Source organism: Syngnathoides biaculeatus, chromosome 7 (genome assembly GCF_019802595.1).
Source record: "Syngnathoides biaculeatus isolate LvHL_M chromosome 7, ASM1980259v1, whole genome shotgun sequence".
NCBI classification, from domain to species: Eukaryota; Metazoa; Chordata; class Actinopteri; order Syngnathiformes; family Syngnathidae; genus Syngnathoides; species Syngnathoides biaculeatus.
The window spans coordinates 22,928,760-22,952,621 of record NC_084646.1 but is presented as its reverse complement, the minus strand read 5'-3'; the positions used below and the strand labels follow the sequence as shown (position 1 = coordinate 22,952,621).

Sequence of the window (23,862 nt, the reverse complement as noted above, 5' to 3'; positions counted from 1 at the left end):
AGTGTCCTTTCCCCATTATGCTTGTCATAGTCCATTGTGTTTCTGTTGCATGTTAAGGACAAAAGTTTTTTTGTTTTATTTCATCATTTTAAGACAGTTTTTCTCAATAGGTTTTTGAGATTGTAGGGTGAAAGCTGGAGCTAGCTACTGTGGACTGAATGGGTGGCGGCAATGGGGAAATGAAATGCAAATATTCTGAGGGTAATAGCCTGTCTGCAGCATACTTAATAAAAAAAAAGGAAGTATGCACAAGTTCATTTTTGAACAGTGAACGTAGTTTTTGAATTTGAAATATGAAGTGAACGATTTCATTTTTGGAATGGTGAAATTAACTTTAAACTAGTTCGTAAGGAAAGCAAACTTGAACAACACTGGTTACTTGTGGAGAACTATCCCTGAAGGCTGCAAATGCATGAGTCAATCTCAAATCTCAACGTGGGAAAACAAATGAAAACGCCGGCTTAGGTGGCCAGTGGCGAAGTAGCTTTTGTATTTCTCTAGTGTATGATGGAAAGTTTGAATGAAACAGCTTCATTAGCAGCATCATGGAAAAGTGCATCTACTCCAAGACTCCATAAACAACTGGAGAGCTTTGTCGACATATTATATCTGAAGAGGCCAAAAACCATAACCAGGATTTTACCCCCTCTGATTTCCTGGCAGCACCCTTTCAACTGCTGTGCTCTCTGGTGTGAGGCCAGCCCACTTTATATCAAATTATGTTGGCGAATACTAGTGCATTGTTTTCCGCCAAAACAGCACGTTTGGCCTTAACAGGCTGGCTGGCGTTCTCAACTCTCTATGTGTATTTACTGCAAATTGACTTTACATGGGAAAGAGAGGAGAAAACAGCTTTCTATACAATACGTCCCACGTGGGGATGAGGAGGGAGTGCGTGACCCAAATTCTTGTGTGTGTTGGTTAGGAGCTGGAGAGACTAGTTCACTGTCACTGAGGGATGTGCTAAGTTGAGGCAGCTGATGTACGGGTAGTGGCTGTTCTGCATCGAGTCTGGTGACTATATGGACAAGTAGTGAGCCTTCAGATCTATTAACGACTGCTCCACAGACCAAATTTGAAACTTTTTATATTTATTCTATGAATTTAAAACAGTTCATTCACAACGACCTGAATGTGAATGTTCGTTTTTTTTTTTTTAACCCTTCAGTTTTCCAATTTGTCCCGAGAGGGCCAGCCAGGGTCAAGTCGCATTTTTCCATTTTCTAATTTATTGGTCTGAGCATGCCTTGTCATACTTGCAAAACACACCTGTTGTGATTTGCTCTTATTAATCCACTTTTTTTTGTTGTTGAGTATGATGGGTTTTATTTGTTTTTTTTTTTTTGTCACGTTTTTGGTCTTTTATACTGTACTGGCCCATATTGTGTACGTGCATGGCACTGATTCATGTTGTTATGCCGTGTTTTGTACAGTATTGATAGTTTCTATAATTGTAACATGTCAGTAGTGGTATTGAGAGGTCAGTTAAGTTGGGTAAGTCCCTACTGAAAGTCCTGGTAGCTACCAAGCCCTTTACTGATACTGATGAAAAAACAAACATATTAGGGCACTTAAAGGAGAAATACAGTAGACCTTTAAATGACAATCCATGCAACAATAAATATGGAACTTGCCAAAAGTTTTCAGAAAAACTTACTGCAGCTTATTGCACTATGACTGCATTGGTTTGTTTTTGATGACAAAGTCCCCATACACACTTATTGTCCACAAGAAGATTCACGTGAAGTGTTTCTAGTTATACATTTGACTATCAACACTTAAACTTCTTTTTACATTTGTATAACAGTAACTCCTCAATGCATGAGGAGTATTTTTGGTGCATTGGTAGAATGGTGGAGAGGTTGTTTTCACATTTTACCCTTCTGAAACAGTTAACTCAGTTTTATGCTTGTATGACAATTCAAATTATTAGTAAAGTGAAATTCCAATTGTTTTGAAATCCAACCCAAGTAGAGGTCGTCCATCCTCACAAAATGAAATAATGTCTTTATACCATGCACATCTGTAGTCATGTATGTTTTTAGAGGTGTTTAAGGTTCTTCAAAATCTTTCAGTTTGTAGAACGGCCAACATCAGCTGGCCTTGTAGATTGTGCTACAGGGTGGAAAAAATAATAATAACGAGGCCTACTTTTTTGAGCCCCGTCGTCAAAATCAGTTTTGCCACTCATGCTCCCCATATGCCCCAACATTTGTTTGCCTTTGTGCCAAGCCACAGGAAATGAGGTAGTCTCTCACCCAAAGGACCTATGAAAAGCAGAGTTTGTTGCACCGTTGTAGGTAACAAAGCAGCAAAAGCGCAGGGTCCTGCGATAATGGAGAGAGTGTAGACCCACAGACAGTACCCTTGTGTTTTCTTGACTTTATTGGTTAAAACGCAAGAAAGAAGGATGACATACTGCTAGTTCAAAATTTTCAATAAGAGCAATATGAAATACGGTAGTGTGATGAGATATTGGAGGTCCAGTTTAATATAAATGCATCAGTCTAAGAGTCTGTGTTTGGGATGGCTGATTTAGCGTTGAACAGTTCATCATCTGGTTTGTGTTTCCTGACATGTCTCAAATTTTTACTGAATAACATCTGGGGGGCATTCTTTTGCCCAAGTTAAATATATGACCTGACAGAGCAATAATCTACTGTGTACATTCACAGTTTGTATAGTGGCGTGACCGTAAACCAAGAGATGAGGTGAGTTTCAGTATTATTCTCTTCGAACACTGAGTGATTTTATTTGATTTAATTCATTAATTTATTTATTGAAGAACAAATAGTACAAGAAAAGCTTGCAGACTTTTTCCACTGCATTGTGCAATTGCGGGAATATTGCATTGACTGGGATGAAAGTCTCATGCATTTTTTTTTTTCCAATAGCTCATTAAATTTAAGGAAAGAGATTGCACAGAAATTAAAAGACTGCAGTGTAGCGCCACCTGGTCTTTTGGACCGGAAATCCGACTGTTAATTTTAATGTTGGTTGGCAACTGTCAGTATATTTTTACTTCCCTCAGGAGCTGCATTTAACTGGCCTAAGCGAATTGGCTTTATGTCTCAAGTTTATTTATTGGACTTTTTATTACGGTTCGTCACTGGCAGAAAAAATATTTTCAATAGTTTCAAATGTGAAAGGAGTATTATTGAGACACCGCTTGAGGAAATATGTTCTATGTTGACAAAGTATTGTGACACCTGGCCCTTATACTTACAGTATATAAGAAATTTGGTCCATGAGGGCAGGATATATTCTAAGACATTGGAATGTGTCAGTGAGATTTATTTTAGGTCCGTTTGTTTTGAAGAACATTTGAGAAGGCAAAGGTTAGTTTGATGTGGTTGGGTAAGGGTTCTTCTGCACCAAATTCATCCCAGCAGAGTTTTATAGACTTTACTTTGTGCTCTGGGAACAGAACACACACAACATTTGAAGCATACATTTGTTCTAAATGTCTTGGTAAGATGCAAAATTCATATCAAACGGGTCTAAGAGGTCTGTCACATATATTTTGTGCATGTGTTGTTTTTTTGATTATCTGACTATTGATGAGTAAAAACGATCTTAGGGGACTTTTAACTCATTCACTGCCACTGACAGGTGTGTTAAATATGCCAATATGCACGTAAACTGGGAGGGCAGGCAAGGAATCATTTAAGTATGTGGTGGGGGAAATCCGTGTTGCACAGGAGTTGTTGAAGGTCACTGTTTCAGCTCAAAGTAAAACAATATGTGGTACATTCAACACCCTGCAGTGCATCCAACGCTTTCATCCAAGTGTTGCAGCAATCACAGTGGACTGTCAGTAACTGCGTGTGGCAGACGCAGGGTGGTTAGTGTAATGACGGGCATTATGCTGGCCTTGGGCTAACGTGCAGTGTTTATTTGCTGGCGAGAATTCTATATCCACAAATCTGTCCTTAGTACAGCCTCTAGTGTTGATGCTGAGTACTTTTGACTCCCAGGTTCCCACAACACAGTGCTGCTTGGTATCAATCCATTCAGCTTTGTTTCTCATCAGACTTTTGGCCAACTGCCTTGAATGCTTTAATTGAAGCAGGATTTCTGCTTGTGGGAAGGCCTGAAAGTGTTTTAGATTTGAACGCTGCCTTGCATGCATCATGAAAAAATCCAAATACTTCTAATGTCAAGGAACGATTTCCCACATTTTACAGTATTTGTATGTCTAATTAGTGTTAATGGTGTATGTAGTGGTGGAAAGGAGGAGCAACTGGTTAGAGCGATGTTCTCACAGTTCTGAGGACTGGGGTTCGAATCCCGGCGCCACCTGTGTGGAGTTTGCATGTTCTCTCCGTGCCTGCCTGGGTTTTCTCCGGGCACTGCGGTTTCCTCCCACATCCCAAAATATATGCATTGATTGGAGACTCTAAATTGCACCCAAGTATTATTGTGAGTTGTCTGTCTCTATGTGCCCTGCGATTGGCTGGCAACCAGTTCAGGGTGTACACCGCCACCTGCCCAAAGATAGCAGTGATAGGCTCAAGCACTCCTGTGACCCCTGTGAGGATAAGTTGCTTGGATAATGGATAGATGGAAAATATTTAAATCTGGAAGGACACGAATTCTGTTAAAATATGTGATTCCTCATATTGTGACATGAACGTAATGGTGATGTGATGCAATCAGGAAATCTTATCAGGGCTAGATGAGGGGTGGTACTACATGACATAAACACTGGCACGCTGGGTGCCCTAACCTCGGCAGAGTTTCTTATTCATTGTGAAATGAAGAAGGTATTAGGACTGTGGTATCAGTGTTTAAGGGCCTCCAAGTGCAGGGAAGCTGACACAAAGCGGAACATGTTCTATCCGGCAATGCGGTGATGTGAGAGAGTGCCTCGGAACAGGGGCTGGCTGAGTGTCATTATTTTGGTGGACTTGTATTGTACCCCAAAAACATTAAGCTGTGGGCATCCACAGTCGAAGAACTGGCAACCCGCACGCTGTTGATTATTTTTTGGGGTGCCTGTTGGCCTGTAGCATGATATTTTGGCCATTTTTTTCTCTGTAGTCTACTCTCGCAAATTTTTCTCTGGGGCTATCACAGTATCTGTAACAGTCTGTGGTGGGCTTGGGCTGCATTACGGTTTGGCCTGCGGTTTACCATGAATGCCAGTACGTTCCCACCCAGATGATCAGATTCTGTTAGGGTCTTTCCCATTCTGTCAAAGCATTCTATAGAAGAAACTGAGACCCCGAGCAGTTTTGGGGCAACTTTTGTTGCCCCGAGAGAGTAGAATGAAGCTCCCCTGCCAGGCCGGGCTCCAGAGTCGGCGTCAGCATGAGGAGGCACATACTTCCACTTAATAATTGTCTCCCACTCAAAAACACACACTGCATCACATCTGCACTTTTTGAACATTTTTTTTTTAAATTTCTTGAATAATACAGATGAAGTGTGTAACTGTAAATGGAAATATAAAAACACAGAGCTTTGTCTCTCCATCACAGTCCACTTCATTGTTCTAAATGTAACTGTGGGGAGAAAAAAATACTCCAATTTATGACCACTGTGACATCTGAACTGTCCCCGAATCTACCCTGACTGTGTGAGAATTAAGGATAAACAGAGAAGGAACACAATTCTATGTAAAGAAGCAGATTGTCTCATTGATAGGTCAGTTCACAGCTGAATCTAAAAAATTAGTACCATGCATGAGTCTACCAAAATTGTGGCACGAAGGGTTAGTTAATACGGCATCTTTAAACCAATCTTTGCCCTGCTTGGTAGTTAAAGAATGCAGTTGCTATTGTCCTAATGTTCATATTCATAAAATCATCATATAACTTTGGAAGCTTTGGCTCAGATTGGCCAGCATCAAATTGCAGGGACAAGAAATTCATAGTGTTGTCCATTAGAAAAATAATATCAGTGCACATGTGAAAGGACTAATCACTCGTCTACAGGAGTGATTTCTAAAGCAATACTTCACACAGCAAGGAATTAACAGCTTCACTGTCCTCCACAATTACCTTCAATGCAGGCCAAAAAGCGAAAAGTGCCACATTTTCTCTTTAATAGTCAATATTTTTGCTAGTGAGGCAAAATTCCAGCTCTTACTTGCCAACCAGCTTCCTTGTAAATTCAAAACAGCTTTAACAAGCCTTGCTGAAAGGACCCGCCTTAGAACCTTCTCCACTTTAAAGACAGTTAGTCCAAAAGTACAAAATTAGGACAACATCAATAGTCACTCCCAATTTGAATGGACTGAGTCCTCCACCAGTCCCTAGAATGTCTGGCTCACCAAGTCCCTTTTTCCCCCTAATAAAATAAAATGTAATACTTTACAAAATTGAATATTTTCTACGCCAAACCTACCTGAATAGTGCTTTGAAAGAATTTAAATTCAAGATGAGTGGGGAACTACCATTTTCCACTTGAAATGTACCCGCATTTAGCTTGTGTAGTTTAGCTTAGTTCATTTAGTTTGTACTCAGCGATTGGCTGGCGACCAGTTCAGGGTGTTCCCCGCCTCTCGCACAAAGTCACCTGAGAAAGGTTACAGTCTAGTGAGGATAAGCTGTATGGAAGATAGTTAGATGGATGGACAGCTTTGGCATCTATTTTTCTGAATTTTACAAATAGGGGTTATCCATCATTTAGGAATAAGGAGAAGCTGGCTGAATCTTTTGCAATAAAAGTTGCTACCCCAGTTGATATGATCTGCTTTGGGTGTGTTGCCCAAGCTCCTGATATAATGTTTGCCGTTGAATGATGTTACTGCTGTGAAGTACCTTTTATTGGTTTTCTTCATGACCACGTGTGTCATCTTCTATACATTCCTCAATCCTTCTCACTCCTAACCTCATAGCAGGCCAACAGGCACAAGTGTTGCTTCAGGCAACTATACATCACTCTTAACTTGGTTCAAATACCAGACAGATGACTTTTGATCTTTGACCGGGCCACTGAAACTAACACATGCAGGGTCGTCGAGAACCCGAGCTAAACTTCGATCTGGCCTCCACGGAAGCAGTCTGTGGTCACATGGCGACCCTTTGTTGTCGGTTGAACAGGCTGCTCTCAACTGCTTGATCCTTTGACCCTGGGGATTCTGCATGGGTGGATGGACCCTTGGGCTGTGTTGATTTTGTACTTTCGAATTCTGTAACCGTTCACTGGAAACTCTGAGGAATGACATCAGTGCTTCATTGGCCAAAGGAAAAAAGGTGATTGAAGAATTTCAGAGCCAGTGAATGCTTGAAAACTAGAACAGCAATGAGTGTACCTGCAGCAACGATAAACAGTGAATCAAAGTAAATAAACAGCACTGTAATTTTTTGGGGCTGTTTGTTTGCAGTTTCTGCAAAAAGCAACATGGACTCTTACAAGAATGAAGCAACTGATCACAAAGGACTGTGATCTTGTGACGTATATTAAAAAGCAAACATGCCATGCAACCTACTGGGGATCAGTCGAGGGTATACCCCACTCCAGCTCTGTAGACCTGCAGAAAATGGATGAGTAGATGGATGAAAGAAAGTATGGATAAAGTGCAAACACACAACAATGTCAACTCAATCATTGCCATAGGTAATGGCCCCATCACACCATGACGTTCTGGTCAGCGTTCTCTCGCGTTTGAGGAAACGTTGGTAGTCGCCCATAGTCACCGGGATAGCTCCAGAAGAGCGTTGTTTGAACGCTAGTGAACGTCAATGATCGCCGGGAATCGCCGGAGAACGCCGGTCCGGAAAAAAAGTTGTGAACATGCACAAAAGTTCTCACCATGACCAGCGTTCATCAACGTTTAATTTTAAACGCTGCAGAACGTTCAAAACGTTTGAGGAACGTTTTACTAAGGTTCGCCGAGCGTTGCACGCGTTTGGCTATCGTTAGTCAGTCGTAACTCGAGCTTTACTTGGTTGTTACTTAATCGTTTGCTTTGCAGTGGATGACTCACTGGCAACCTGTTAACGACCACTGAACAATCCCCTAGCGCACACAGCGTGTAACTAAAGTCAAACAAACGTCGTTCGGAGTACATTGAGCGTCATTCGTGCGTTTCCCGAACGTCCATGCATATGGGTATATAAATCGAGGTAAAAGTCCATTTAATATTAAGCTACGGTAGAGAGCACCTACTATGGAAGATCCAGAAAGCAGCAGTTCGTTTTCGTGGAAAAACTCCACCAGACTATCCTCAACAGCCCGGTCCAGGATCCCGCAATCCTTTCTTTGGTTCTTTTGTCTCTTTGTCGGACCGTCCTCTCTGGGGTTTGCAAGGTGTTTAGGGTCCCCAGGGGGTGTCACATGGTGCGTGACTTCGCGGACGTGCTCATCCTCCTGATCTTGTGTTTCCTCCAAACACATTGCTCGTGATGAAAAAGGCTTAGCTTTCTTACTAGCAGCGCTAGTTGCTGAAGTCCGCACCCTAACTTTTTTTTCTTCTCGGCGGCATGATGCTCACTGTTCTAACTCACGACAACAACTGAAGTGACTATGAACTTTCCAACGTTTTAGTGCTGGTTCCACTGTAAAAATTACACGCCAGCAAAACGCTTTTCTGTCGTTATTCACCCATTGGTCACACGCGCAACACGCTCGTCTTGTCATGATCCTGCCGTTCCAGCACGAGCTGTGCGGGTGTCCGCGCAGGTGCTCTGATTGGAAGATGCACACCTGCGCCTCATGCAGCCTGATGATGCTGTGGATTTATATGACCGCGATGACAACTGGCCGGGCCAGTTCATATGATCTTCATGTCCCATTCGTGTGCTCCGGTATCCCTGATTGAACCTGTGTGTACCGACCTTCGTCCGTTCTCCGACCAACCTTGTAAGCCTGAGTCCTTTGATACTTCTGCCTGCTTTGATTGTTCCCCGGTGCGCCGACTCCTGCTTCGCCCGTCGTCCGAACTACCGCTGCTGCACCGGACTGCCTGCTCGATCCCTCTGCATATAATAAACGTGTCTCTTCTTGAACTACCTTGCGTCTTCCGAATTCCTGCATTTGGGTCCTACTCTCGTTTCCGATGGGACGTGACAAGTCTTACGTTGACAAATTGCTCGTCGTGCCCCAATGACGCGTTTGCACATGCCAATGGTGTTTAGGGGTATCTTATTTGGTCACTGTTACACGCTTTTCGTGCATTAGACATGCTTTTCGTGCGTTAGACACGCTTTTCGTGCGTTACACACACGTTAAGTCATGCGTGAGACACACGTTAATCACACGCCAGATGTGTCATCCGCTTTTGAGAACGCTGAAAAATAGAACGATTGAAATGTTCAGAGGACATTGACCAGAACGTCATGGTGTGACGGAGCCTTAAGGTAAGAAGAGAGGTAAGAACAAAAGCAGGTTGCCCTTGTAACTTTCTAATAGATTGAACATTTGTTCCAAACATGCAGGAACGAAGAAACAAATTACAGTATAAACAATCCCTTACTGAAATAAGATGAACTTCATAAATGGCAAAAACAGAATACCTCAAACAAAAGTTTTAATACAAAACTTTTTGTATTCATTCTTTTGAGGTCAGTTACTGATAGCTAGACTGAATAAAAATATAAATGTAAAACTTTTGTATTTCCTCCAATTTTTCATGAACTGAACTGAATTAAAACATTTCATTCATTCATTCAAAGACTATTTCAATGTATGCATTATCTCAAATATTTTTTACAGATCTTTCAAAATCTGTTTTGGTGAGCCTTTATTTTTTTCCCAGTTAGTCCATCGACTATCTCACAAGTGTTGTATATGGAGATGCTGATTAAATAGGGACTCTAAATCAAAGTGGCCTTTTATTTTGGGCAGCCTAAGGCCCAAACGAGCAATAATCATGCTATCTAATCAGTATCTAATATGCCACATATAGATAGATTATGGCTAGATTATCTCAGCAAAAGAAGACGTTCTTAACAGATTTAGACAGATTTATGAAAAATATTTCAGAGAAATACCAGAGACTATGGGATTTTTGAGTTCAACTCAAAAACAAGTGTTGTGTTTACATATTTGTTCTGTGCAATTAACTAACTGCAATCCAAACATTAGTGGCGGTAAAAAGTAGAGTTAATGCAAAAGTGTTTGTCCTTTTTAATGTTATTTGAGTTAGTGTTCTTTTTTTCAAGTCAATGGATTTCTCCTTTCCTTTTTTTGGTCCCTGCTTCACATTTTCCTTCAGATTAGGTGGTAGCCATTTTCGTTTTATTACTATTAATGGCAGTTAACGAGCAATTTACGGGCCAGGAGGCAGCTTCAAAGGTCGCAACGTGGACGCACAAGACTTAATCTCCTTTAGATTGAGCCCTGAGAACATTGGGACATTTCAATATTGAGCAAAACCCCCAGGGTTTAAACTCTTTTTACATTTCTGTCTTTCATTCTGTTTGACTGGAATCGGCCCTCCAAAGCCCTGCGAGAGAGCAGGCGCTGACCTGCAGGAAAGACTGGGATAGAGGGACAGAGGAAGAATAACAAAGGAGAGCACCTCAGGGTCAGGCGCATAAAATCTGTCCTATATTAACATCCTCCCAGTCTGTAACAGTGGAATATTTTCAGCACTCTGGAGAAACAAGAGGAGGGAATAAATCAGTTGCTCATTTAGCGCTGGAATGCTCAGGGCTATGCATTGCTGAGGTGTTTTTAGACTGTAACAATGTTTGGTTTGTGCCCCAGAAAATTGACCCCTCACCAAGACTCTGCAACGACCTCTCCTTTCAGTATCTCAGTTTTCCACTCCTAGTGTGGCTTCCTCCTCTTCTTGTTTTGCTTTCCCTCCCACTTATCCCCCATTCTTTTTCCTTTCCCACCGTCTTGTCCTCCTCCTGCCCTATCACTTCACACTTTCCAACGTCATGTTTTAGTTTTGGCCATGGTCACAAAGGGTCCACTGCTTCGACTCTTGCCTTCCTTCCTCTTCCTCCTATTGCTTTCTCTACTTCTGAGATGTAAATTCCTCGTTTTGCTTGTCCACCTCTTTGGCAAAAGCCACCTGTCATTGCCACACTGATGGAAGGTCATGTGTTCCTCATTAAATAAAAACTTCAGAAACTGGACACATCATGTACTTATTGTCATTCTTGTGCACACATTTGGATTTGAGTGTTGCATTTTAGCATTTCTAGTCCAGAAATAGTCTCTTTTGCTTTTCTGTTAACCAGATATAAATTGATCAACCAATGCCAAGGACACTGGGCCTTGGCAGTGAACACAAATGTAGTCTTCAATCCTATTTATGCACTTTCTAGCAGAATGTGTTTTCACTATACTGAATGCTCACATACATTTAAGAGTGATATTAATCTATCTATCTTCTATAAAAGTTGTCCTTATTCGTTATGGGTGGGGTAGAATTTATCCAGTCTGATTTAGGGCCAGAGGTGGAGTACACCCTGGACTGGTCTTCTGTGAATCACAGTGCACATACAAACAACCTACCAGACAAACATTTAAACCTATGGCTAGTTTCGAATCATTCAATGATCCTAACTTGGAAGTTTTTTCCAATTTGAGGAAGAAGTCAGAGTACCCAGAGAACATACAGTACAACTTGAACTTTACACAAGAATCCCTTGATTGGAACCCTGTACTTCAGAACTCTGAGGCAGATGTGCTAAAATAACTTCACTGTGTTGCTTTAAATGTCTTGTACTTTGGCTATTTATACCTTCATTGAGTGACTCTCTAACAAGGAATTCGTATGAAAGTAACAGTTTCCTTTACAAAAAAAAAAACAACTACTTTTGTTTGACCCAGTTTTGTATCTGCTTTGTCCATATTTGTCTAAGATCAGCCCCTTTCCTTTGATTGGTTGTCACTGTTTGCGCTGTTAATCTGCAAGGGGTAGGTAGAAATTCAGATAATGTAGGTCAAAGACAAAAAAGAGGAGGAAAGCGGCATACTCGGCAGAAGAAGAAGAGGAGGCATGCACAGACCCTACAAGTGAGTGTAGGGACTTTGAATGTTGGCACTATGACAGGAAAAGCTCGGGAGTTAGTTGAAATGATGATTAGTTGAAAGGTTGATGTATTGTGCATCAAAGAGAGCAAGTGGAAAGGAAGTAAGGCTAGAAGCTTAGGAGCAGGGTTTAAAATTTTCTTACCATGGAGTAGAAGGGAAGAGAAATGGAGTGCGGGTTATTTTAAAGGGAGAGCTGACTAAGAATGTCTTGGAGGTGAAAAGAGTATCAGATTGAGTGATGAGGCTGAAATTTGAAATTGAGGGTATTGTGTATAATGTGATTAGCGGATATGCCCAGCAGGTAGGATGTGACCTCAAGTTGAAAGAGAAATTCTGGAAGGAAGTTGATGAAGTAGTCCTGAGTAACTAACAGAGAGAGAGAGAGAGGAGAGAGAGAGAGGAGAGAGAGAGAGAGAGAGAGAGAGAGAGGAGAGAGAGAGAGAGAGAGAGAGAGTTTGATGCAGATTTCAATGGACATGTTGGCGAAGGAAACAGGGGGGATGAAGAAGTGATGGGTAAGTACGGCATTCTGCAAAGGAACTTTGAGGGTCAGATGGTGGTGGACTTCGCAAAGAGGATCGAATTGGCAGTGGTGAACACTTATTTCCAGATGAGACAGGAACATAGATTGATCGACAAGAGCAGAGGTTGAAGCACGCAGATGGATTATATTTTGTGCACACAATGTAACCTGAAGGACGTTACTGATTTTAAGGTAGTGGTGTGGGAGAGTGTGGCTCGAAAGCATAGGATGGTGGTGTGTAGGATGAGTATGGTAGCGGGTAGGAAGATTAAGAAGACAAAGGTAGAGCACAGAATCAGGTGGTGGAAGTTGAGAAAGGAAGAATGTTGTGTGGCCTTTCGGAAAGAGGTGAGAGAGGCTCTAGATGGACAGGAAGAGTTCCGGAAGACTGGAATACGACTGCCAAGGTACTCAGAGAGGCAGGCAGAAGAGTACTTGGGGTGCCTTCTGATAGGAAAGGGGAGAAGGAGACTTGGTGGTGGAACCCCAAAATACAGAAAATCATCCAAGGAAAGAGATTAGCAAAGAAGAAGTGGGACACTGAGAGCACTGAGGAGAGGCGGAAGGAGTACATCGAGATGCGACATAGGACAAAGGTAGAGGTGGCAAAGGCTAAATAAGAGGCATATGAAGACACGTACACCAGGTTAGACACAAAAGAAGGAGTACTGCATGCACAAGTCTGGTGTGGCGGAGAAAAATGTTTGAATAGTACAGGACATGTATGAGGGCAGTAGAACAGCGGTGAGATATGTCGTAGGTGTGTCAGAAGAATTTAAGGTGGAGGTGGGACTGCATCAGGGATCCGCGCTTCGCCCTTTCCTGTTTACGGTAGTAATGGATAGGCTTACAGATGAGGTCAGACTGGAATCCCATGGACTATAATGTTTGCAGATGATATTGTGATCTGCAGTGAAAGCAGGGAGCAGGCGGAGGAACAATTAGAAAGATGGAGGCACGCACTGAAAATGAGAAGAATGAAGATTAGCCAAAGTAAAACAGAATATATGTGCATGAATGTGAGGGGCGGAGGAGGAAGAGTGAAGCTCCAGGGAGAAGAGCTAGCGAGTGTAGACGAATTCAAATACTAGGGGTCAACAATGCAGAGCAATGGTGAGTGTGGTAAGGAAGTGAAGAAACAGGTCCAGGCAGGTTGGAACAGCTGGTGGAAGGTGTCTGGTGTTCCATGTGACAGAGGAGTCTCCGTTAGGATGAAGGGGAACATTTATAAAACAGTGGTGAGGCCGGCCGTGATGTATGGATGAGAGACGGTGGCTCTGAAGAAACAATAGGAAGCAGAACTTGAGGTAGCAGAAATTAAAATACTGAGGTTCTCGCTTAGTGTGTGCAGGTTGGATAGGATTAGAAATGAGCTCATTAGAGGTACAGCCAAAGTTGTATGTTTTGGAGACAAGGTTCGAGAGAGCAGACTTCGATGGTTTGGACATGTTCAGAGATGAGAGAGTGAGATTGTTGGTAGAAGGGTGCTGAGGATGGCGCTGCCAGGCAAAAGAGCGAGAGGAAGACCAAAGTAACGGGTGAAGGGATGTTGTGAAGGAGGACATGAGGACAGTGGGTGTTAGAATGGAGGATGCATGAGATGGGCTTAGATGGAAGAAGATGACACGCTGTGGCGACCCCTAACGGGACAAGCCGAAAAAAAAAGAAGAAGAAGAAGAACACAGCGGGGTGTCACTTAATATTGAAGTGTTTATGGTAGTTTATTGTGACCTCGCACCCCCCAGTTTGAAAAACACTGCATTAACAGAATGATGAGGCACTTAAATTATTTCATAAAAAACAACTGAATGATTTGGTGAACGAGTCTTTCGTACAAATCTTTTTAAGGAACTGATTCGAGTGTTTCAGTAGACTGAAAAGAACTGCCGTCTCCATCTCTAGTGTACTCCACCTTTCGGCTGAAGTCTGCCAAGATAGGCTCCAGCACCTTGCGACGCTGAACAGGAGAAGTGGTATTGAGAATGGATGAAGGGATGGGGCTTTGAGTCAAGTGTCAAGTTAGGTTGGTCTAACGCCGTGGAATTACCCTTCAACACAAGAAGTTGCTCGTCTTCGATTTGGTGCCTACAAGGCCCATCATTATTGATACCCTTTGAGATAGAAATTGGATGTGTAGATGTGATCTCTGAGGCAAATGTCGATCAAGATATTTGTTTATTCCAATTGTCCAGTCTGTGGTCAATAAAACATTAGTTGTAGAAAATGCATAAAAGGGACCACACCACAAAATGACCACAGATACAACCATCATTATTTGCTTTGAAAGCTCTTGATCAATAGCATTAGTGCACCCACACTGTTGGAATCATTTCAAATTGCTGCAACGTATTTACTTCTACATCACAACTGAAATATATTTTTTAAGGATAGAGTGGATTTTTGTTTTTATTCTAGGTAGCACATCGGTGTCTTCTTATTGGTTTACAAAACCTTAATGTGTTTTTGTGTGTGTGTGAGTAATGCCAGTCATTTGCAAATGTGGTTTTGCTGTTTCCTGAGAGTAAAGCTTGTGGCCGAGAACAATGAAATGCTCCATAGGCTGCAATGACTGTTATATCTGTCGACTGAAGAGAGTAGACCTATTTTTTTTTCCGTTTTTCTGAGTGGTTGGCCAGTGATGGCCAAAGACCTGAGAAACCCATTCCTCTCCATGATCTGGGAAACACATCAGGCATAACTGGGGAGAGCTTTGCAAGTGTTTCATTTTGTTTACGTGTGTCTTAAAGCAAAAGCAAAGCAGGTCTTGGGTCTTGGCCAGTTTTGAAACTAACATCGGACACTTTCCATCTTTTAGGGGTTTCAAATATGATTGATTTCTAACTTGGTTACTCTTTCTTCTCACAGACCCAATGTGTGTGGCTCTCGCTTCCATTCATACTGCTGCCCTGGCTGGAAGACTCTACCAGGCGGGAACCAGTGTATTGTCCGTAGGTTCCACCATCCAATAATCCTCTTCACTCTTATCAAATCATGTCCAGCGGAGAAAAGAAGACTTTTCTGTTGCTGCATTACCTGATGTGTTAAATGATGTCCCCTCCCCTTTCTCTTGTGACCTAACAGCAATTTGCAGGAACTCCTGTGGTGATGGCTTCTGTTCCAGACCCAACATGTGCACCTGTTCAAACGGGCAGCTTTCTTCCAGCTGTGGGGCAGGAGGAGGAGGTGAGTTAACGTCACACTTTCCACAGAAACACTGGGAAACACTACCCTGTGAAAAGTACAATCATCGATTAATTTGGGTATTTTTCACATGCGAACCAAATGCAAATAATTTGCAAATATCGAATACACTTACTTCCGATTTACATGTACTTTTTAGACTTACTTGTGATTTACATGTACTTTTTACTTACCAAAATCGTAATGGTCGTGTTTTGCCCTAACTAAGTCATCTTCTTCAAATATTTGTTCAATCCTGATCATTGACGACTGCAGACAGCTCGAGACTTCCACAATGACTTCTTAAAACTCACTTTTTTTTACTTCGCATTCCTCAACGATGTGCAAGAATTGCCAGCACACTGTTTTATTTAGTTCTTGCTGTGGTTTTCAGTGATTTATTGGTTTTATATGTATGAGCATTTAATGTTTATGCATGTTTTTTTTTTTTATTTGTGTTTTAATGAAACACACAGTACGTTGGTCTACCGTGTTATTTTTTGACGTGCCCTTGAAATTGATTTGAAATGGATCACGTGATTCGGATTTTGTTTTGGGAGATATGACTTTCAGAGCCAGAGAATCTCAATATTATACAAATTCCGGGAGGGCGGACAATCTACCATGTGTTTAGTTTTAGTATAATTTTCCTAGCATTATTATCTCTCTAAAGGAATTTTTCCTCATGCAACCCAAACTGCTCAAGCTACTTATAAAATAATGTTGTTTCCAACACTACATTTTTATTTCCCACTGGACGCATATCTTGTATTGTGTGTGCAGACTTAGACTTGGAGTTTCTTGCCAGCTCTTCAGTTGATCAATTCCAGTTGAGATTCTGATTGCCTTGACCTATTTAAGAGGAGTACAGTACATCTACAGTATGTGGTGAGGCGCGCAAAGTCAAAATAGTCTTATTGGGGATTAGTGTAGGGTTAAAGCAATAGTTAAATGAGAAGGGTGTTAGCAAACACTTTAAGCCCACTGTTGTAGCGTGCAAAGTGTGTGTGGATGTGTGTATTAAGAAGTGTGCAATGTGTTCAGCCTCATTGCTTTAGTAGGTCAAAGTCAGCTCATCAGTCATGCCTGGCCTCCCGCCAAAACCTTCACACATGCTTACATTCGATTTGGAGTGCGCAAAGGCCCAACTCGCACAATTACACATACCAATGTGAATCTTATATCAGATGATTTAAAAAAAGAAAAGCGAGCTGAGTGCGCAGACACATGCAAAGCGAGTGCATGTAATGCAAAGATCTGTGTGAGTCCAGACTAATGGTGACCTCCTCTGAAGAGGAAGGTCCTGGAGATGGGGCGGGGATAGCCTCTGACCTGTACAGCAGGATGCACACTGGTCTCTTTCAGCATCACTGCTTTGGCAAAAGCAATGAAGTCATGTTCCAGAATGGGTCAAAGGGCACGGAAAGTGAACCGATAAATTAAAGCTTACAGACCTTAGAAGAGCTCAGCTGAACTGTCACTCACTCGTACATACTGTGAGTCCTCACCATCCTCCTGTTGTGCATTACGGAGCTATTTTGTTATTTTTGCAGTGAGTGGAAGGGAAAATACTGAGATATCAATACGATGTGAGCCAGTTTAATTTGCCGGTGGTCGTGATTTGTGTATCATGGTCGCGTGAGTGATCGTTTGCAGTCAAGCATACCCAAACTCTTTACAACAAGTTGGAACCAAGGAATTGCCCAAATTCTAGCTGACTTTCATGCAACTAGTGTTGGGACCAATTTCTGAGTAGCATAAAAAAAAACAATGGATGAATGTTCTTGATAGCAGGAAAAATTGAGATCTAGTGTCTGCCCAACCCTTAAGCCAGTGGTGACCAAACCTTCTTTGCTGCCCCACCCCCGCCTCACAGAAAATGTAACCCCCACATAGAAAAACAAAAACAAAAACACTGGACAAACAAACCCAATTCCAATGAAGTTGGGATGTTGTGTTAAATAAAAACAATACAATTAGCTTCAAATCATGTTCAACCTATATTTAATTGATTACTCTACAACGACAAGATGTTTACTGTTCAAACTGTTTTTAGCAAATGATTAACTTATATATGTATATGAACTCTGTTATACTTCTTTAATAAGTTCTTAGTTTGTTCATTGCATTGCATTGTGCTTCACCAATTGGATATTTTCGCAGGTTTTACACCATGTTATTAATAGATTGATTGCATTCTCTTCAATGTGTTAACTGCTCAAGTCTATCTTTGTACAGACTCCATCATTTATAAAGGCAATTTAGCTACATTTAGAGTTACCAGGTGAGTCTACCTTTATTATACACTTGAGCAAACGTTTTAGCGAGTCTCAGATAACAGCACATAAACTTTAAACTGAAGGTTTAAAGAAAACAGTGTCCCATTTAAAGGAGTTTCTTCATACTGTACTGTATAAAAACACCCATTTTCACCACACCCATTTTTTTCCCAATTACTGTGTGCTTGAGTCAGCGTATTGATTACCTGAAGATAGAGATCACTTCCCAGGAAGCAGGTTGTATGTCACCCTGACAGAGAAGTGGGTTGGGCAGCTGTACTTAACAGTGGCGAGGGTCATTTTTAATAACCCCACTTCCTCATAACCATTATTAAGATTTCATTGCCACCAACATTCTTGCACTGAGGCCGAGAAACAGCTGTCATCAGATCGACAAGCATCTGTAGGCTATTGAAAATTGGCACCCGTGAACCCTGGGAAGGCAGAGAAGGGCCATTTATAATTAGATTTTGGTGTCATCATAAAGTCCAAACTCCTTCATGATAAATCACATTTTAAGGTGTGTGATGCAAGAGAGAAATGATTGCTTACCCCCAGAAAACTGATAATGCGTTTGAACTTTACAGACCAAATATCTCTAATTGGTTTACGACATTATTTGCTTTCAACTGTAACCACTTCTGTGTTATTTGTAGTTACTTAACTCAGCATTTAAAACCTACAATTTATTGTACATGATTAGGTATTCAGTCCCTGTTCCAATTGCTTATATTGTCAGTTACTGTTTATAGGATTTTCTTCTCAGAATGTGGAGAATTTTTTGAAATGCCAGACACTGACTGCACTTGACAAATATACGCTCATGCCTTTCTCTAACAAATTAATGTCCTTCTTATGAAAACCCATCCTAGAGTTCTCTCAATCGTTGAATTCTAATTACACATTAACATTTACTCAAACAGTGTGGGTTACAATGCATTGTAATGAATATACTTTACAGTTGTATTCTTTTAAACGAGGAATACATTAAATTACAGTCAAATGCAGTATATCTTTGCTCTCTAGCAAAAAAAAAAATGTTTTGACATAGAGTATCCCTAAAGTCAGCTTTATGTGACTACAGAATTGCATCCTTCAATGGCACAAAAACAATACAATTGACATTCGACACCATTCAGTTTATATATGTATGTATGTATGTATGTATGCATGCACAATCTAAAAACGTAGACTGCTTTGTCACTCGTCTCTGGGCTGTGCTAATCAGAACACAACACAGCAATAAAGCTCCCTAGTTTTCCATCACACAGAAACACACAAATCCATGCACAGCCACTCACAGACTCGACACACACGCATCGACTTCCTGTGTTTCGCAGCCTCTCGTAAAAAGCACCCAGATGTGAGCAGCTGAGCGACAGCGCGAGCTATAAGACAGAGGTGCATTGTGGTGCTCCACGGACTAGCAAACGCCTTAGAACGCACATCCCCCAACAGGCCATTGCTGTGCACGTGCGGCTTTCCAGGCACGGGTCATTGGGGTGAACTGTCTCACTCCAGCTCTCTCTCACTCTCGACATGCAGAGGATGCAAAGCGCACGAGGAGGAGGTGCAAGGAAGCAAAGTTAGCCAGTGAGATCATCTTCTCCTGTCGCCAAATGTGCTTGTTTGCTTGCTTGCGCTCCTCCCCGTCCTCCTCCCATCCAGCTCCTCTGACAAAGAAAACATAGCACACACTCCAGCTCTCTCAGACACCACGTCCCATGTCTTGTTTGTGTTAGGAGAAAAGATCAGTTTCCTGCACCACTAAAGGCCAAGAATGAGTCTTAGATCTTACCAAACACATTATAAGGTGTGCTTGATGCGTGGAACACATTGGAACAATTTTTGCCATTATTTGTTCTCTTCTTGTGCGATCATTCTCCGTGTTCTGCATCTGGGCTCGAGTCAAGTCAATAGAACTTACACATCGTCTGCAATGTGCCCGATGTTCCAACCCTGAGAGAAAAACTTGACTGCTTTCCCTTAAGATGAGTTCAACCACAGAGAGAAAAACACAACTGCACGCTAGACTAAAAGCCCAGCCAATCCCAATCTGACACTGTTAGCTTTAATTTATCGCCTTGTCATCCCGAGGCACAACCAGGCCAAAAGTACCTTCTGCCAAGTGTTGTGAATGAGAATTGGTCTCGAAACATGAAACACAAGAAGTAACAAGGGCTTTGTTGACAGTGAATCGCACCTTAGCTCACAAAAGTGAAGTCTGCGTGGCATTTAGTTACTTTAATTTAGTCAAACTAGTGGGTGGCTTACAATGCCTGCTGTTGGTTGGCATACATCGTGTTGAGGATCTCATTAGAGGGGGTTTGAGCCGGAGGGTCCCCGGCTAGCTCCCCTCTGCTGCAGCGAGGGCTCTGCATGCCAGAAATGTGAAAGCAAGAGACATAAACAGATGGTGGAAAAAGAAAACATGTATGAAGAAAGAGAAAGAGGAAATTAATGTTGAACTTGCGATTAGGATGTTGAAAGCATGAGGGTGAATGCAGGAATGTGGAAGAAGAAAGGAAAACAAACACACAAGGACTAAACGACAACCAGCCATCATCCCGTTAAGCCTACATAAAAGCCAACATAGAATAGAGTCATATAGATCGCATTGAGTTTTGCAGCGATTGGATAACTCAAATGGCACTCGATAGAAGTGGTGTTCTGGGTCATTAAATTTTTTTAAATTGAGAGATACTTTCTGGTACTGATTAATGCAAAAGACCACCAGGTTGATGCAAACCTCTCAAAACATTTGGTCAAATTATTTCAGGATAAATCATCTCCTCGTTGTTGTTGAGTCTGCTAGCTTTTCTCCACCATTGCTATAATTTGGGCATGTGCTACAATTGTGACCTTTGAACCACACAACATTTTTTTGGGGGGTAATATTCTCATTTCCATAAACGCAAATGCAAATGTGATTTAAAAAAGAATGGCTACAGAAAAGTGAGATAACTTTCTTTTCATGAATGAATTTATTTAGAATATCAACAGACACAATTTAGACACATCTCGCTGGTGAGCTCAATTGTCTAGAACAAGCTACTCGGTCCCTGTTGGCCCCAAGTTGGTGACCCCTGGGGTCAAGTGTAGAGTACATCTTTTGCCACAGTTAAATCTTAAACAAAACACTTTTTTTTAATTGATTTGTGTATGCATACAGTACGTGAGTGGACCACTTGGATTTTGTTTGATTTATTTTGGAAGTACGACATGAAACAGATATACCACTTGATTTTAGGGTGGAAGGAATAGCTTGTGACATAAATGTGTCACAAACTCAAAATTAAAAAATGATTGAATAACAAATTCCTAGGGTGACATATTTGTTAATTTGTAAACCTACGGCATTTTGGCTAATGCAGGCGACTGCCTGCAGAATCCTGCTTCTCATCACAATAATCATATCTTCTGGTGGGTCCTGCTCTTTGTTTTCTCCTTTTCTCCTAACTATACCAAGTCCTCCTCCCTCACCGTGTAAATTCCTTAGTGACTGCAGCATACAGCAGGATCTATTTATTGATGACTTTTGCTCTGCTTGTCAGAATGTAGCCTGACGTTTGCTGAGACAAAGCTGCTGAAGAAGCAGTGCTGATGTCTTGTGCACCCTCAGTGCTCTTTTAGGAACAAACTCTTCAGGTGAATTTAGACTGGGCAACAGGAAATGTAAACTATATTGTTAAACTATAATTCTACGCTTACGTATTAAAAAACTGAATCTAGGGTTGTGGGACTCTGGCAGGGGAAGAGAATTTCCAACTGGCTAGAGTCGGCCTCGACTTAAAACAAGGTTCGGGGTTACCTCACCACACAGCCAGGCTTTCGGTACCAGTTTTCTCACAAGGGGGTGACTCTCTTCCACTCTGGAGTTGCCCATGGGGAGAGCCGCCCCGCAGATTTGAGTTTACTGATTGCTCCACGTCTCCGTGTCTGCGTGGTATTCACGCCTGTGGCCCAAAAAATATATAAAAGACGGACAGTTCATGACTGTTTTTCATGCCTGTGCACCAAAATGCCTAAGCACAAAATCAAATGCAAATGGCTAGCACATCTGCCTCATTGTTCTGTTCATTGTTCTTACGGTTTAAAATCATGGCCCTGGCTGGATGTAGTTAGCATGTTCTTCCCCTGCCTGTGTGGGTTTTTTCCAGGAACTGTGGTTTCCCAAAAACATGCGTTGTCGGTTAATTGAAGATTCTAAATTTGCCTTGGGCCTGAATGTAAATGTGAATGGTTGTTTGTTTCTATGTGCCCTGCGATTGGCTGGCAACCAGTTCAGGGTGTACTCTACCCTGATACCCGGATTGGCTCCAGCACACCCACTTTACTGGACATCTGAAGACAATAAAACCTGACTCACAAAAAAAAAAAAAAAAAAAAAAAGAAAACACCAGATTGTATGTTCATCTTCTCCTTTATGGACCTCATTGCTAACTTTTTTTTTCTTTTTGTTATAGTTCAGTCATGTAATGTCAGGTGCATGAATGGAGGCAGTTGTGCTGAGGACTCTTGTACCTGCCCAAAAGGCTTCACGGGCAACCACTGCGGACAACGTGAGTACAAACAGCGGTACTGCATATAAATGTTTTGCATGTACATTCACTGGCTATATCATTAGGTACACAAGCACAGCTAATCTAATGTGGTTTTCATTCTTTACAAAGAAACACACTAAAATACTCACGAGAACTTGGAGGGTTAAATTTGGGGATGTTATCAATCATTGCCAACTGTGGGCTTGTGGAGCCCTTTGATACTCTTTTGTGATTAAGGGCTATACAAGTAACTTCACTTGACCAGAACATTTGAATTTGAAATCAAAATATTGCTCAATAAGTAATTTAAATTTCATTTTATTTTTTAAAGCTGTGTGCGAGAATGGCTGTCAGAATGGTGGACGCTGCATCGGCCCCAACAGATGTGCTTGTGTGTATGGCTTCACTGGCCCTCAGTGCGAGAGAGGTGAGAGCTTATTCTTATCCGCATATTTGCTGAATACTTGATTTCCAGAAAAAACAAATCTCCCCCCAAAAAATCCCTTTCGCGTGAAAATGAAAGTGACATATGTGTTCTTTTTAAAGAGAGAAGTCATACATTTTGAAGGTCAATATTAACTGAGTTTGAATCTCGGCTAAGGCCTTCCTGTGTGAACTTTATATGTTCTCCCTATGGTTGTGTGGGTTTTCTCCAGGTACGTGTTCCCACATTTAAAAAACATGCATGTCAGATTCATTAAGGACAAAATTCTACATCGGTGTGACTGTGAAAATTGTTTTTTGTCTGCATCGAATTGGCTGGTGACCTGACCTGGGTTTACCGAGGCCAAAAGTCAACTGGGATAGGCTCCAATTCATCAACGACACCAACTAATATGAACACTTTAGAAAACGCATTCAATACTCAAAAGTACAAAATAAATACAAATAAATGTCTTTACTTTTTATTTTGTAAACATATTGTCGGGAAAATCTTTTTTTCAGACATCGATAATTGGGGTGAGACACCAAGTACTTAGACATTTATACTTTTTTTCAGTACACAACTTTAATGTGGTCATTTATAATGCCCAGATTTATTCTATAAATGATGACGAATAGAGGGAGGGGATGGATGCAGCTTTTTGGTGGATGAAAAACAACACAAGTAAAAGCTCAGAGATATTTGAACCTTTATACTTGGAAAAGCTCCACAGTGATCCTCAAATGGATTGTGGGGGGCTTTTTGTGTCTTCATGTCCAGCTTGTTCAAAAGTTAATCACTAGCTTGGGATATTTTAACAGCTGTTTTCATTGTAATCATTTTGCCATTTGTAAAAATATTCAGAAATAGAAATTTTACGGATGGTTTCATTCAATTTAGCTTGAAGCAAATCCTGGTTTTGCCATTTTGGCTATGCATGTTTTTTCTTACATTCTTCTACAGTACCGC

General features: G+C 41.4%; 1 protein-coding gene across 1 annotated transcript in view; it reads left to right on the top strand.

The window, feature by feature from the left end:
* Positions 1-23,862, top strand: part of fbn2b (fibrillin 2b) — an 81,129-nt gene that overhangs the window by 4,772 nt on the left and 52,495 nt on the right. The window contains exons 3-6 of the mRNA XM_061825612.1: positions 15,332-15,414; positions 15,548-15,649; positions 22,392-22,487; positions 22,801-22,896. Coding sequence (XP_061681596.1) covers positions 15,332-15,414; positions 15,548-15,649; positions 22,392-22,487; positions 22,801-22,896 — 377 coding nt within the window. The remainder of the gene's footprint in view (positions 1-15,331; positions 15,415-15,547; positions 15,650-22,391; positions 22,488-22,800; positions 22,897-23,862) is intronic.